The 12340-nt window shown below is 41.1% G+C and overlaps 1 protein-coding gene across 5 annotated transcripts in view; it reads left to right on the top strand.

Moving 5' to 3' along the window:
• ptprz1a (protein tyrosine phosphatase receptor type Z1a) overlaps positions 1-12139 on the top strand; it is a 57359-nt gene extending 45220 nt beyond the window's left edge. For 2 of the 5 annotated variants that reach the window (XM_026366204.1, XM_026366203.1), the window contains 17 exons: positions 1926-2014; positions 2183-2262; positions 3019-3039; positions 3336-3432; positions 4152-4234; positions 5267-5401; positions 5934-6068; positions 6245-6408; positions 6536-6671; positions 7029-7175; positions 7403-7496; positions 7642-7715; positions 8715-8834; positions 9249-9404; positions 9506-9648; positions 9767-9902; positions 11268-11408. In XM_026366204.1, coding sequence (XP_026221989.1) covers positions 1926-2014; positions 2183-2262; positions 3019-3039; positions 3336-3432; positions 4152-4234; positions 5267-5401; positions 5934-6068; positions 6245-6408; positions 6536-6671; positions 7029-7175; positions 7403-7496; positions 7642-7715; positions 8715-8834; positions 9249-9404; positions 9506-9648; positions 9767-9902; positions 11268-11408 — 1951 coding nt within the window. Of the gene's footprint in view, positions 1-1925; positions 2015-2182; positions 2263-3018; positions 3040-3335; positions 3433-4151; positions 4235-5266; positions 5402-5933; positions 6069-6244; positions 6409-6535; positions 6672-7028; positions 7176-7402; positions 7497-7641; positions 7716-8714; positions 8835-9248; positions 9405-9505; positions 9649-9766; positions 9903-11267 lie in introns of all 5 variants that reach the window. The other 3 variants (XM_026366205.1, XM_026366201.1, XM_026366200.1) reach the window with 2 other exon arrangements.
• The last annotated feature ends 201 nt before the right edge of the window (positions 12140-12340 follow it).

The following is a 12340-nucleotide window of genomic DNA, read 5'->3' as shown; positions in this document are numbered from 1 at the left end:
TAATCCTGCTGCTGTTCTGTCCTTTTTCTCTCCCTCGTGTCAGCACGGTGCTCATTTAGACTCTGCTGCTGTGCATTTGAGGTCAAGCAGTTTGAGTGGATTTCACTCGGCTTTGCAAGTTTACAACAAGCTGAGAGATGCACAGCAAATTAGCATGAAGCTAAATGGCTTTAGAGGCGTGCAGTCAAATCCAGCTTTATGTATGTAGCAGCTCTACTGTCCAGGACACATGGACGGATTATAAAGTGAGGCCCGGAGGAAGAGAACCTCACAGAGAAGAACCATAAAACACAGGTCGACAATAACGAGTCACAAAGCAGCTGATAGATGATTTATAGAAGCACAAAGATCAATAAAACAAGAATGAAGGGACAAGTCACTGAGTGTGAGGGTCCTGGATCCATTCACAGATTCACCAAACTTTATTAATCCCACAGGGAAATGAGTTCTGTCTGGTCTGGTCCAGTTTAATTAGAATCCATCTGTTGCCAGATATGAAATCAGTGAAATTATCAAAGAAACTGATTCAGAACAATCAAAAAACAACTTAAATGTTTCCTGCAGAGAAATGTGAAGTGTGTGTGTGTGTGTGTGTGTGTGTGTGTTACTGAGCAGCAGCTCTTTCTTATTTTGCTTAAACTACTTCCTGAGCTTCACGACTGTAATCAGATTAGTTTCAGCTTCAGTAAATAAACAAGCACCGTGCAGTGAGCCAATGAACAGCAGCACAGTCATAACTTAAATAATCATCTACGATAAAGTTTCTCACAACATCAAATATCATCGGTCAGAAGAACTTTTCTTTCTCTTAACGTCTTATTAATGAATTTAGGGCTGAACTTCATCATTGAATCATCTCATGGAGTCACTATTTGGCACCAGCGAGTTTCCACTTTTAACTAAAACAAACTCAGATTTCATTAAATTATATTTGTGGATATATTTGAATTTCATGCAACACATTTGTAGATTATCATACTGTCACCAACTTGTTACTGTGAACGTTTAATAATAATAATAATAATAATACATTTTATTTAAACCGCCTAAAAACTCTGACTTCATTATCTTTTTATCTGTTTATTACTTTGGTCATTTCACCATTATGTAATTATTACTTTAATACAGGGTTATTACTATTTAATTACTTAATATGACTTTCTTATAATAAAAACAACAATATAATAATAATAATAATATTCCATATTTACTTGCATTTTCTTTGCTAACTGTATGATATTACTTTAGTACTACCTTTTTTTAATTATTGAAGTATTACTTCTTTATCACCTGCTTATTCCTTTGTTAAATACCACAAAGTTTCTTTATTGTTATGTTTCTATTGATAAAACTTTATCTTCCTGTTACGTCATCATTACTGAGCTGGAAGATGAAGCGTGTTCTGTTGATTCAGGTGGTCGATTCATACAGGACGGGTCTGTGTTCTTGTACTTTACACAAATAAAGAACCGTGGAACCTAGAACCACGAGGACGGAGCCGTTTCTCCACAGCACCCGTCTTTAATCTCCTGCACCCCCCTCTCCTGTGTGTGTTAATCCCTGATGACCATTTCTGGCCGAGACAACACAGGTTCATCAGAGACGATCTCATCCGTTTAAAAACTTGTCTCGGATTAGCAGAACATCTTTTTTCCTGTGTTTCCAGGAAGATTACAGCGCGTTCTCTAAAATCTGGGCTGACGTACAATCACATGAAAACAAAAGCATGTTTTCCTGCCAGAGGTTTTATTTCCCTTCACCAGTGACCGGTTTATTTCAAATACAGATCACTGGAAATGATGAATTTGTTTTTCTGTTCACTTCTCAACGTTCACAGCAGCATACAGAGAATGAACGCTGTCACTTTGTTAAACTAAATAAAACTAAAACTAAACTAAAATGAACCTGAATGTTTTTATCTGCAGGACCTGTTTTCAGACGGCTCACTTCTACATCGACGACAGCTCCTCTCCCAGAGTTATCGCTGCACCGTCCACAGCTGCTCTAACATGTGGTAACACACACGTTACATCTTGTACCACGTAGAACCCAGACATCTACATCACCTGCGTCCTTTTATAAATGATATTCTGAAAACCTGTTTTTTTAATGTGAAATCAAGTGAGCACCGCGTTGACCTTCGTTCTTCATCAGCGCTGTTTCTGTTGGTTTAATCTTCCAGACGAGAGTTTCCCTGTGAAGGACTTTGTCAAACACGTCGCTGAACTTCACAGCACTCTGGGCTTCCAGCAGGAGTTTGAGGTATGAAAACAAGTCCAGCTAAACTCAGACGCCTGCACAGTCCGACTGTGGCGTGGTTGTCATGATGTTGTCTGCACGCTGCATGACGACCTGTGATGATGGCACATTGACGGCTTTGATGCAGCGTTACATGTATTGTGTACATTTATTTAATAATAGTTTCATATTCAAGAATCATCTGCAGAGAAAATGTTGCTTCCTCCAGTCGTTGATGTGGTTTCTGACCTCAAAGATGTCACGTGATGAATCAAAGCTCCGTCGGTTTTGTTCTGAAGCTGCCACTGAAGGAAAAATCACCACAAAGATAAACATAGAAATATTATTCTAACATTGTTAAAGTGTTCTAGTTCTGTTCTATGTTCTATATATATTAGTTTTACAAAAATGTCACCACCTTCTACTTTATAGAAGTGTATTTCCCAAATTGAAGTGAAGCTTGGCCTGTTAGTACCACACTACATTCATCTGAGACAGATTATTAACACACAACGTGCACGTGACAGTAAGTTTCCAAATTAAAGCACCGACTGTGACGACGGTCGAGACGTTCATTCCCACTTTTCCATCGTGTTTCTCTCTGGGTTGATTTTCCCTTTGTGCTGGCAGCAGCATGAGCTGCACTGTGACCTGGTTTAGCTGTTGTTGAGCTGTTTTTTGTGTGTTTGTCTTGTAATCCGTATTTTTGCACCTCTTTGGTTGACTGTGTTGTCATGGAAACGTCCTGGCTGCCTGCTGCTTCCTCACCCTCATCATTAGATACTGAAGGAGAGCTACGAGGTAAGACGCTCTCCACCTGACCTCTTTACTCACCACTGTAGCCGTGTTTTTGTCTCGTCTTTTGTTGATGTGAAAAATGTGGACGTACAAAGGACGTCTGCTGTTTGACACGAGCGACCGACGGCACAATGCGTCAGGACGTTTCTCTGTCCTATTAACTTTACACTGAGACACCGTCACATCACATACTTTAAACCTTTTACAATCTTAAGGCCATTAAAACAGTTTTGCTAAAGGAAACAACACACAGACACACATATTCTCAGTCTCTACCTCTGCACTGTGTGTGTGTTCAGGAGGTGCAGTCGTGCTCAGTGGACATGGGGGTGACCACTGACAGCTCCAATCATCCCGACAACAAGACTAAGAACAGATACAGCAACATCCTGGCCTGTGAGTATTCAGCACAGCTCACACTGTGTGGTGTCGTCGTCGGATCACAACACATCTGTCCACATGTCGTTCAGTGATGGTACCATAGTTAAAGCACAGGAACTCTGAAGTGAGTCCAAACTTTTCACTGGCAGTAGATTTACACCTGATCTGCTTCTGTCTATTGGTGAGGATGTGTCCACTTGACGCCATGTTGGTACCAGAATGCAGGACAGTTGGTTAAATGGAACGTGCAGATTCTTCACGTCAGAACTCGGATCTCTTGTCTAGTATATTGTACCTACACAGAGGAACGCTCCAGTAAATCTGCTGATACTAAACAACCAGTGTTCTGAAGGACGTTCTGTGTGTTTAAGTGAGGCCTGCTGATCGTCCACCTGGTTCCTCTTGTCACACATGTATGGATCCCTACACGCAGCCTTGTTCCACCACTGAGACACGCTGCTGCACAGGGTGACATGTTCCCTCATCACTGTAGTTTATTTGGACTCAGACACACGTTCAGTGTGCTGCTCACACAAAGACTCACTGAAGCTCGAATGTGTGAGTCTCGTCCTGGTAAAAAGGTGAAGAGCAGTCAGAACGTACTGAGACACTGAGGGAGAGACATTGTTGACGTTAACCTTTCCGTGGGTTTAGTGGGGAGCAGGAACAAACACAGGATGTTGTGTAATGATAATGTATAAAAAGGAACCAACATGTTTGTCTCTAACCCCCAGATGACCACAGCCGGGTCCGACTCTCCCCGCAGGCTGATAAAGACGGAAAGCCGAGAGATTACATCAACGCGAACTACGTGGATGTAAGGAGCCGTGTTTCAACCTGTTTTTCAGTTTCATTTCTAAGCTCCATACAAACCGAGGCCTTCATCTTCACCCCGCGGCTCGTTCCTGCGTATTGAATCAGTCAAACACACAGTCACAACTGTCATTTATCCTCAGAGCCACTCCACATTTTCCCTCTTGTATCCCTAAATCAAAGTCAGCGCGCCTCCCCCTCACTCCCTTGCTGCATATTTCTAAACCTATTCACGAGGCGCGCTGTTGTTAACGGGGACCTGCGTGGCGCTCCATTATGCTTGTCACCGCACCATTAAAATCTCATTTCCATCGTCTTGTCATTTTGTGAAAGGCAGAGGCGACACAAAAACCCCCGCGGCATTCACGGCCTCTCTGAAGAGCCGGCGTACAGGTTACAAAGTTGGTAAAAGCACATTGAGCATCTCTCCAGTTCACACTTTTGTCTGTGTCTCCGTCAGTCAGTCGTGTGAAGGTTAATAAATTATAACGGGGGCTGATTGAATGCTGCCCTCTGCTGAGAACATGTGACACTTTCTTTACTGTGCCAACTTGTTAGATTTCAGCCTGCTCTTAACTTCGGAGTTAAAAACTTTATTTTGCTTGATGAGTTTTATTTGATTGGGAATTTATTCTCAAACCTCAAGAGTCTTCAGAGCACAATCTGTCAGTGTTTTCTGGCTTGTAACCTTGTTGATTGTGAATTGATACACGTGAGTATTTTATTTTCAAGAGCACGGAGCTCTGAGTGTTCTGCTGCCAACACAGCTCTAACAAACCTAAATTAAACTGTGAAATCTAACAAGTTAAAATAATCAATGCAGAGAAGAATCCACACGTGTAGGTCTGTAAATAAATCAACCTGACTAGCGACACTGGGGTCGTGCAGGGGCCACAGTGACGTTCACATTTGCAGCATTAATGACAATCTGTATGAAATGTGGATGAAACGTTGAGTTCACCTAAACTTTTCATCTAAACTCATCAGCGAGTCTTCTGTTTGTTTAAGCTGACGCAGCCATTGTGCGTTTTCTCAGGGTTTTAAGAAAACCAGGTCGTACATCGCCGCTCAGGGTCCTCTGAGGTCGAGCACCGACGACTTCTGGAGGATGATTTGGGAGCAAAACGTCAGCGTCATCGTCATGATCACCAACCTGATGGAGAAAGGACGAGTGAGTGAACAGATGTCAAATTACATCACACTGATGGTTTGTACAAGTGTTTATGGGATTGGAACTCTTTCTTCCAAATTCAGGTTAGATTTTATTATTTTTTTATTCATAGTTTGAATTGTAAAAAACACATTTCATATAATACATCAATATGATTAAATGTAATATAAATATAATTATGGTGGAAAGTCAATTTACTCAAATACTCTTTGTGAGCTACTTTTACTTTCATATTAATTACTTTGCAGATTCAGCTGAATAATAACAAAACTATAATATAACAAACTAATTTAAATTAAACTTAGCCTCACTTTAAACATCTGTAACATTAATTGAACATTGATTATGTGATTAATGGACAATAATGAATGTGAATAGATGTGATCCACCTCTCCACCGGACCACTATGTGAAATAGATTTAGCATTTTAATGCTGGACGACAGTAACAAAATATTCTGAATAAATCAGAATTTCTTCAGTTTTAGGATTCCATATATAATTTGTGATGTGATGTGTTGACTCTTTCCTCAGAGGAAGTGTGATCAGTACTGGCCGACAGAAGTGCAGGAGGAATACGGCAGCTTCCTGGTGACGGTGAAGAGCAGCAGAGTGCTCGCCTACTACACCCAGAGGACCTTCACCGTGAGGAACACCCACGCCAAAAAGGTCCAGAGTATAAAACCAACTGTAGCAGCTGTCATGGTCTGTCACAAACATCATTTTATAATAAAGATATTCAGAGATCTAGAGGTCATTCCTACCTTTACCTGCTCACTGTTTCCTTAACTATCTATCTGACTATCTTTGTTATTGACTTTCCACTTGGTCTCGTCTTCCTGCAGGGCTCCCAGAAAGGACAGAGCAACGAGCGCACGGTGATGCACTACCATTACACCCAGTGGCCCGACATGGGTGTCCCAGAGTTCGCGTTGCCGCTGCTGAGCTTCGTACGCAAGTCGTCCAGAGCCAGGACAGAAGAGATAGGGCCAGTGGTGGTGCATTGCAGGTAAGAGCTGATAAATGTGGATCAGCTGAAGTCCAGTAAGCGACACAGGCAGTAAAAAATGAAGAACTAAATAATAATAATAATAATAATAATAACATTCTGAGAGTTGTTCTTTGCTGTGGTGCAGTGCTGGTGTGGGTCGGACCGGTACCTATATTGTTCTGGACAGCATGCTGAAGCAGATGAGCAGCGAAGGCACTATCAACATCACAGGATTTCTCAAACACATCCGCACACAGAGGAACTACCTGGTGCAGACAGAGGTCAGAGGTCACCCTTCTGTCTTTCTGTAATCATGGTCAGCATGTAAACATATTTCACTGAAGATGGGGAACATGGTTAAGATTATACATGTTGAACACAGCGTTCACAGAGCTGCTAGTGTTGCTGTAGACTTAGTTTAGTTTTTGGGCTTTTCATAAGAAAAGGTGTCAAAAGACGGTGAAACAAAACAGGAACATTATAGACTAATTTGTTATCTGTAAGTTTTAGTACATATTAACAATAGTTACGTATTATGGCAGCGTGTTGCCACCACCCAGTTTGTGGTTTATTCAGATTCAGCTCTGAAAAGTCTAAAGGATCCAAAACAACAGACTACTGTTGTGTCCTCTCTGCAGGAACAGTATGTTTTTATCCACGATGCCTTGGTGGAAGCCATCCTCTCAGGAGAGACGGAGGTGCTGGCAGCTCACCTGCACAGGTACGTGGACGAGCTGCTGACCCCAGGGCCTGGTGGGAGGACGCGCCTGGACAAACAGTTCAAGGTGAGCAGCTCACCACATGTGAGATCAGGAACATCACTTATTAACTGACTGAGCTCAAACTGCAGGTGTTGGAGTTTAGTATGGCGTATTTACTTATTACGTGCAGCTCAAAGACATTTTTATAATTTGGCATCAACATCATGTTGTCACTGAACTGTTTTCCTGCACGTGTTCGTGGCCATGCCAAGAATTTAGTCACGAACAGATGTTTGGTGTTTCTTCCACAGCTGGTTTGTCACACTGGAGTGAAGCAGTGCGACTACTCTGCAGCTCTGCAGGACTGCAACCGCAGCAAGAACAGAAACTCCTCTGTGATTCCAGGTGAGTCTCACATGTCGATCAGCTTGAATGGCAGCTGCTATAGAACAAAGACGTCTGTCGGTCAGTTAATGTTGAATCTTTAGCTGAAATCAAGAAAATCCAGCAGGACTGACACATGAATCTATTTTCTGACTTATCTTTGCAGTTGAAAGGTCACGAGTGCGTCTGTCTGTGTTGGCAGGGGAAACATCAGACTACATTAATGCATCCTACATCACGGTAAGAACAAATTCATTCTAGTCAGGTTTAGATCATCCTGCGTGATCTGTAGTAGTGAGTAATCATGAAGTTTACACTGAAGTTATGCCATGTTTATTTTATCCTCACCCCATCAGTGAAGCACACAGTGTCTTTTTTTTTTTCCACGTTCAGTTCTTCATCGTGCTGTCGCTGCAGCCCAGAGCTAAGATGTTTTGTAGTACGCTTATGTGGAATGTGTCCATGTACGTTCCCCAGCTGTATGAATAGTCAAGTGCAAGCACAGGTCTGTGGGAGGTTAACCGTAAAGTATGAATTAGCCTTAAGACAGCTAACAAAAGTCTTGCACATGCACCTCCTTCCATTAACCTGATGGCAATTTTAATGAATAAGCACTGGTCACTTTTATGCAAAGCTGTAGTACAAGGTTAGACTTAGCAATCTTCAGTGCTTCAGCTGGAGTAGTCTGGATTGAACATTATCAGATTAAATTAAAGGCTGCAGCAAGACAAGGTGAAACAGAGAGGTAGGAACAGGTAGGTATGACTTATTGTATGCAGGCATCATCTCAGTCTCCTGTCAATGTGATCAGGGTAACAAAGGGTTAAGAAGCCACACATAACAGTCTGACTGAGGCTCCTACAACCTGAATGAATCAAAAAATAAAGATTCAGTTCAATACTTTGTGGTCAAATAAGATTAAAATGAGTCCTACTTAACTCTGTGCATGTTGGATCTTATTGATCTTACCGTAGAGCACAGTTTTCTTTATAGTGACATTAAATGCAGATTCACTGGAAGAAGTGAAAATACACCAGGTGCTGGAGATATCAATACTGAATCTATGTAATAAGGACATAATTTAAGATATATGTTTTATGTACTCTGTGTTGTTTGACAGGCTGCAATGACCGTACTCTGCCAATGTAAGACGTGTGATAGTATTAAACAGTTTAAAAAACAGGAACACAATGCTATGCTAATGACACTTACGCTACCACTGTGGTTTTGTTCCCGCAGGGCTACAGGCAGAGAAATGAGTTCATCATCACCCAAAACCCTTTGCCAGACACTGTAAAGGATTTCTGGAGGATGATATGGGACCACAACTCCCAGGTCATCGTGTCGCTACCAGGCGAGGTGAGGAGCGTTTTTTCCTTTCAATGCTATTTAACCTTCAGTATATAATAAGTAGATATGATTCAAGATGTCATATGTGCAACAATACGCTGTATATGTGTAACCTAAACGGTAAAAGTATGTTTTGTGAGATATTCACATGGATATTAATTCTACTATTATTGATCAATGTTGAGGTAGATAGGTGCAGATTGGTAGCTTAGCTTCATCCTGCAGTTTATTAGTTAGGTAGATTAACAAGCTGCTTAAGGCATGTGCTCAGTGCTCTGGTTCAAAGACACTGGAGGACAATAAATCTTTGTTTTTGTGGTTCAAAGTCACTGAGGATCAAAGCATCTGCCAAAGGTAGAGTAGTTATTGTTTGATCCGAGCCTGTTGAGTATGTAACCATCAGATTACTTAATGTGTTGGTAGGTGGAGGAGGAACAGGAGCAGTGTGTCTTCTGGCCCCGCAAAGGGCAGCCAATCAGCTATGAGATGTTCACTGTCACTCAGAGGAGCGAGGACCACGTCTGTCTGGCCAACGAGGACATGCTGGTGGTCCAGGAGTACGTACTGGAAGCTACACAGGTGAAACCTGCTAAATATTTCACGTTTTAAACCAATTTCACACTTTTTACAAAATGAACTCAAAGACGCCTGGTCGCGCTCTCCCCTCCTTATTCCAACAGGATGACTACGTTCTGGAGGTGAAACACTACCGTGCCCCCCACTGGCCAAACCCTGACAGTCCCATCAGCAACATCTTTGAGCTTCTCAACCTGGTGAAAGAGGAGAGCGCTGCCAAGGATGGACCTATTGTGGCGCATGATGAGTAAGACCTTCTTGGACTGGTCAACCGTCGAATAAGAACATTTTAGGGTTTTCTGATCTGATTCAAAATATCATACTAAAGAATAAAACAACTGTTTGCTTTTTGTTTGTGTCCTCAGTGTGGGAGGAGTCACAGCAGGAACGTTCTGCGCTTTATTGTCTCTGACTCGCCAGCTGGAGGCCGAGGGTTCGGTCGATGTCTTCCAAGTGGCCAAACTGACAAACCTCATGAGACCAGGAGTCTTCAGTGACACCGTAAGGCTTTTTCCTCTGTTTCACACAAGGCAGTGTTCACATTTCTGTTTTCAAAGTTGTGAGCCCGATAAAATGTGGAGGCATGTGAGAACACAAAGTTAAAATGACCCAGCATGGTTGACAACCCATTAGTTCACATTACTGTCAGATGTTAGGATTCAGACACCTTCTAGAAAAAGAAATCACTTTTATAGTGCTACATAATAGAACGGGTGTAAATTGAATCAGAAACATCACCACACAGAGTGGACACTTTTATTTAAGCCTGGACGTCAAACACAGGACGTCATCAGGCTGATGACGTGATGGTTAAGGGGATTAAATCAGGATTGTTATTTGATGCGTGTTCCTGGTGTGTTGTGTCACACTATCAATCCAACTGGTATGTAGGACGTAGGTTTGTGATATTCTAACAGTAACGTTTGCTAATAGGTTGTCAAACATGGTGCTTTAGCTACCTGTGCTCTCAGTGGGTGATCTTTGAGAAAGCAGTAAGGGTTCATCAGATTACCTGTTTACAGGAACTGAAACACAGAAATAAGGCATTTGATAAACTTCCCACCTTTGCATTGAGATGTCCTCCCCTTCAATCAGTAGTAAGATTATTATATAGACATTTGACAGATGCTTTGATCTAAAGTGACAACACAAGTAGAGGTGTTGGAGGGCTGAACACAAACTGCCCCTTGTTAAAACCAAACTCAGCTGTTTCAGAGGTGTGAACGCTCAGCAATTACTAAACTGAACAAATCTCCATTCACCAGAACCTTCCACCTACTGTTATTAAAAACTAACAACTAAAAAAAAAAAACAGCCTAATTCACAAGGAAATAAAGGTTTTCACTAAAATATCATTTCAACATTCAGCATTGAAACAGGTTTTACATGCTGGAGTAATTTCTCCTGTTCATATCCCTGATCCCTGTGTTCCAGAAGGACTGATACGAGACAAAACTCAAAGTCTGAAGCTAATGTGTCTATTCCAAAGTTTTTTTTTAGTATAAACTCTCTTTTTTTCTTCTTTGCATAAAAATTAACAGTACATGTGATACTATGATATTTATATTATTTTCACTACTGTATAGCATAAATAAAATTGTAGCTTTCCTTTTTTTAAATTTACTCAGACACAGTCTTGTCCGTGCACATCAGGTCAGCCAAACAAGTAAGCACACAAATAATTCAGTGACTGAATGGTTCTCATTTTTCAAGGACATTTCCAGTGTCCCACAGCCCTCTTTTTAAAAACTTTCAAGGTAATTACGGTAAAACTTTGGCCCTCAAACATAACATTACCAAAACAGCCTTGGACTGCGTCATCAACAATAATGAGGTAGTGATTGTTTACCTGTTGTTGTTTTCCAGGAGCAGTACCAGTTTCTCTACAAAGCCATGCTCAGTCTCATCGGGACACAGGAAGACGAGAAGACCCTCGAGTCCTACAACAACGGTACCATCGTGGTGGGAACTGCCAGCACCGCTGAGAGCCTTGAATCCCTGGTGTAAAATAAACACCGAGAACTTTTACAGATGAGCAACAGCATTTTGTTCTTCCTCTTCAGACACCAACAGAACTCCTCCTGACGCCAGACTCTATCTGCAACTAAGACATAAAATTCCTTGTAATTTTGAACTCTCTGGATCTGGACACCCTACAGTTTTGTAATGTGTGCCTTTTTGTATTCTTCATCCTGTACTTCTAACTTTGATACAAGCTGTAGACTAACTGTCCGATGTTTTAACGCTGTACTGCCCTGACATGTTTCACTGAACTAACTTTTCCGAGCCTTTGTATTTATTGGCACTGAGCCAAATGGGGAAAAAGGGAAGCCTGCATCTTTTTACATCAAATGGTATTTTGTTAGCTTGTCTTTTATAGATCTTCTGCACTGAACTCTTCCTGTAAATGCCATCGCAGCCGTGTGTTACTGAAGTCAAATATAAAATAAGGGCCTGGAATAATAATACAAATAATAAGAATCTAATGTAAATAATATTACAGTAATCACCTTGAGGGACCAAATTTTTATTTATACTTTTAGATTTTTATATTTGACCATTTTTAGTGCATTTAAATGTTATGATTTAATTTTAATTGCTTAGTGGAGAACATTAATGCTTTTATATTCTGGATTTTGTAACATACTAAATGTGATGCATGGGATACTGACTTTGTTTTTTTAGCTGGACATGAAACACTGCTGAATTATTAGCTAGGTGATTAAATATATGAAAGAACGCCAAAGAAAGGCTCTGTTCGAGTTTTTTCTTACTACAAATAAACTGCAGCTAAACTCTTGTTTAGAAATAAAAACTTCAGATTGTGAAAGGTGGTTTACCTTCAACAAAGAGAAGTGAATGAACATCAGAACTTCACTTAGTTTTTAGTTCGTCTTCTCTTGGAGCAAAAACCATCTAAGCAAGTTAACAGGTAACCT

Source organism: Anabas testudineus, chromosome 6, assembly GCF_900324465.2.
Source record: "Anabas testudineus chromosome 6, fAnaTes1.2, whole genome shotgun sequence".
In the NCBI taxonomy this organism is placed as follows: domain Eukaryota; kingdom Metazoa; phylum Chordata; class Actinopteri; order Anabantiformes; family Anabantidae; genus Anabas; species Anabas testudineus.
Note: the sequence above shows the minus strand (reverse complement) of the source record. Positions and strands in the feature narration are given on the sequence as shown.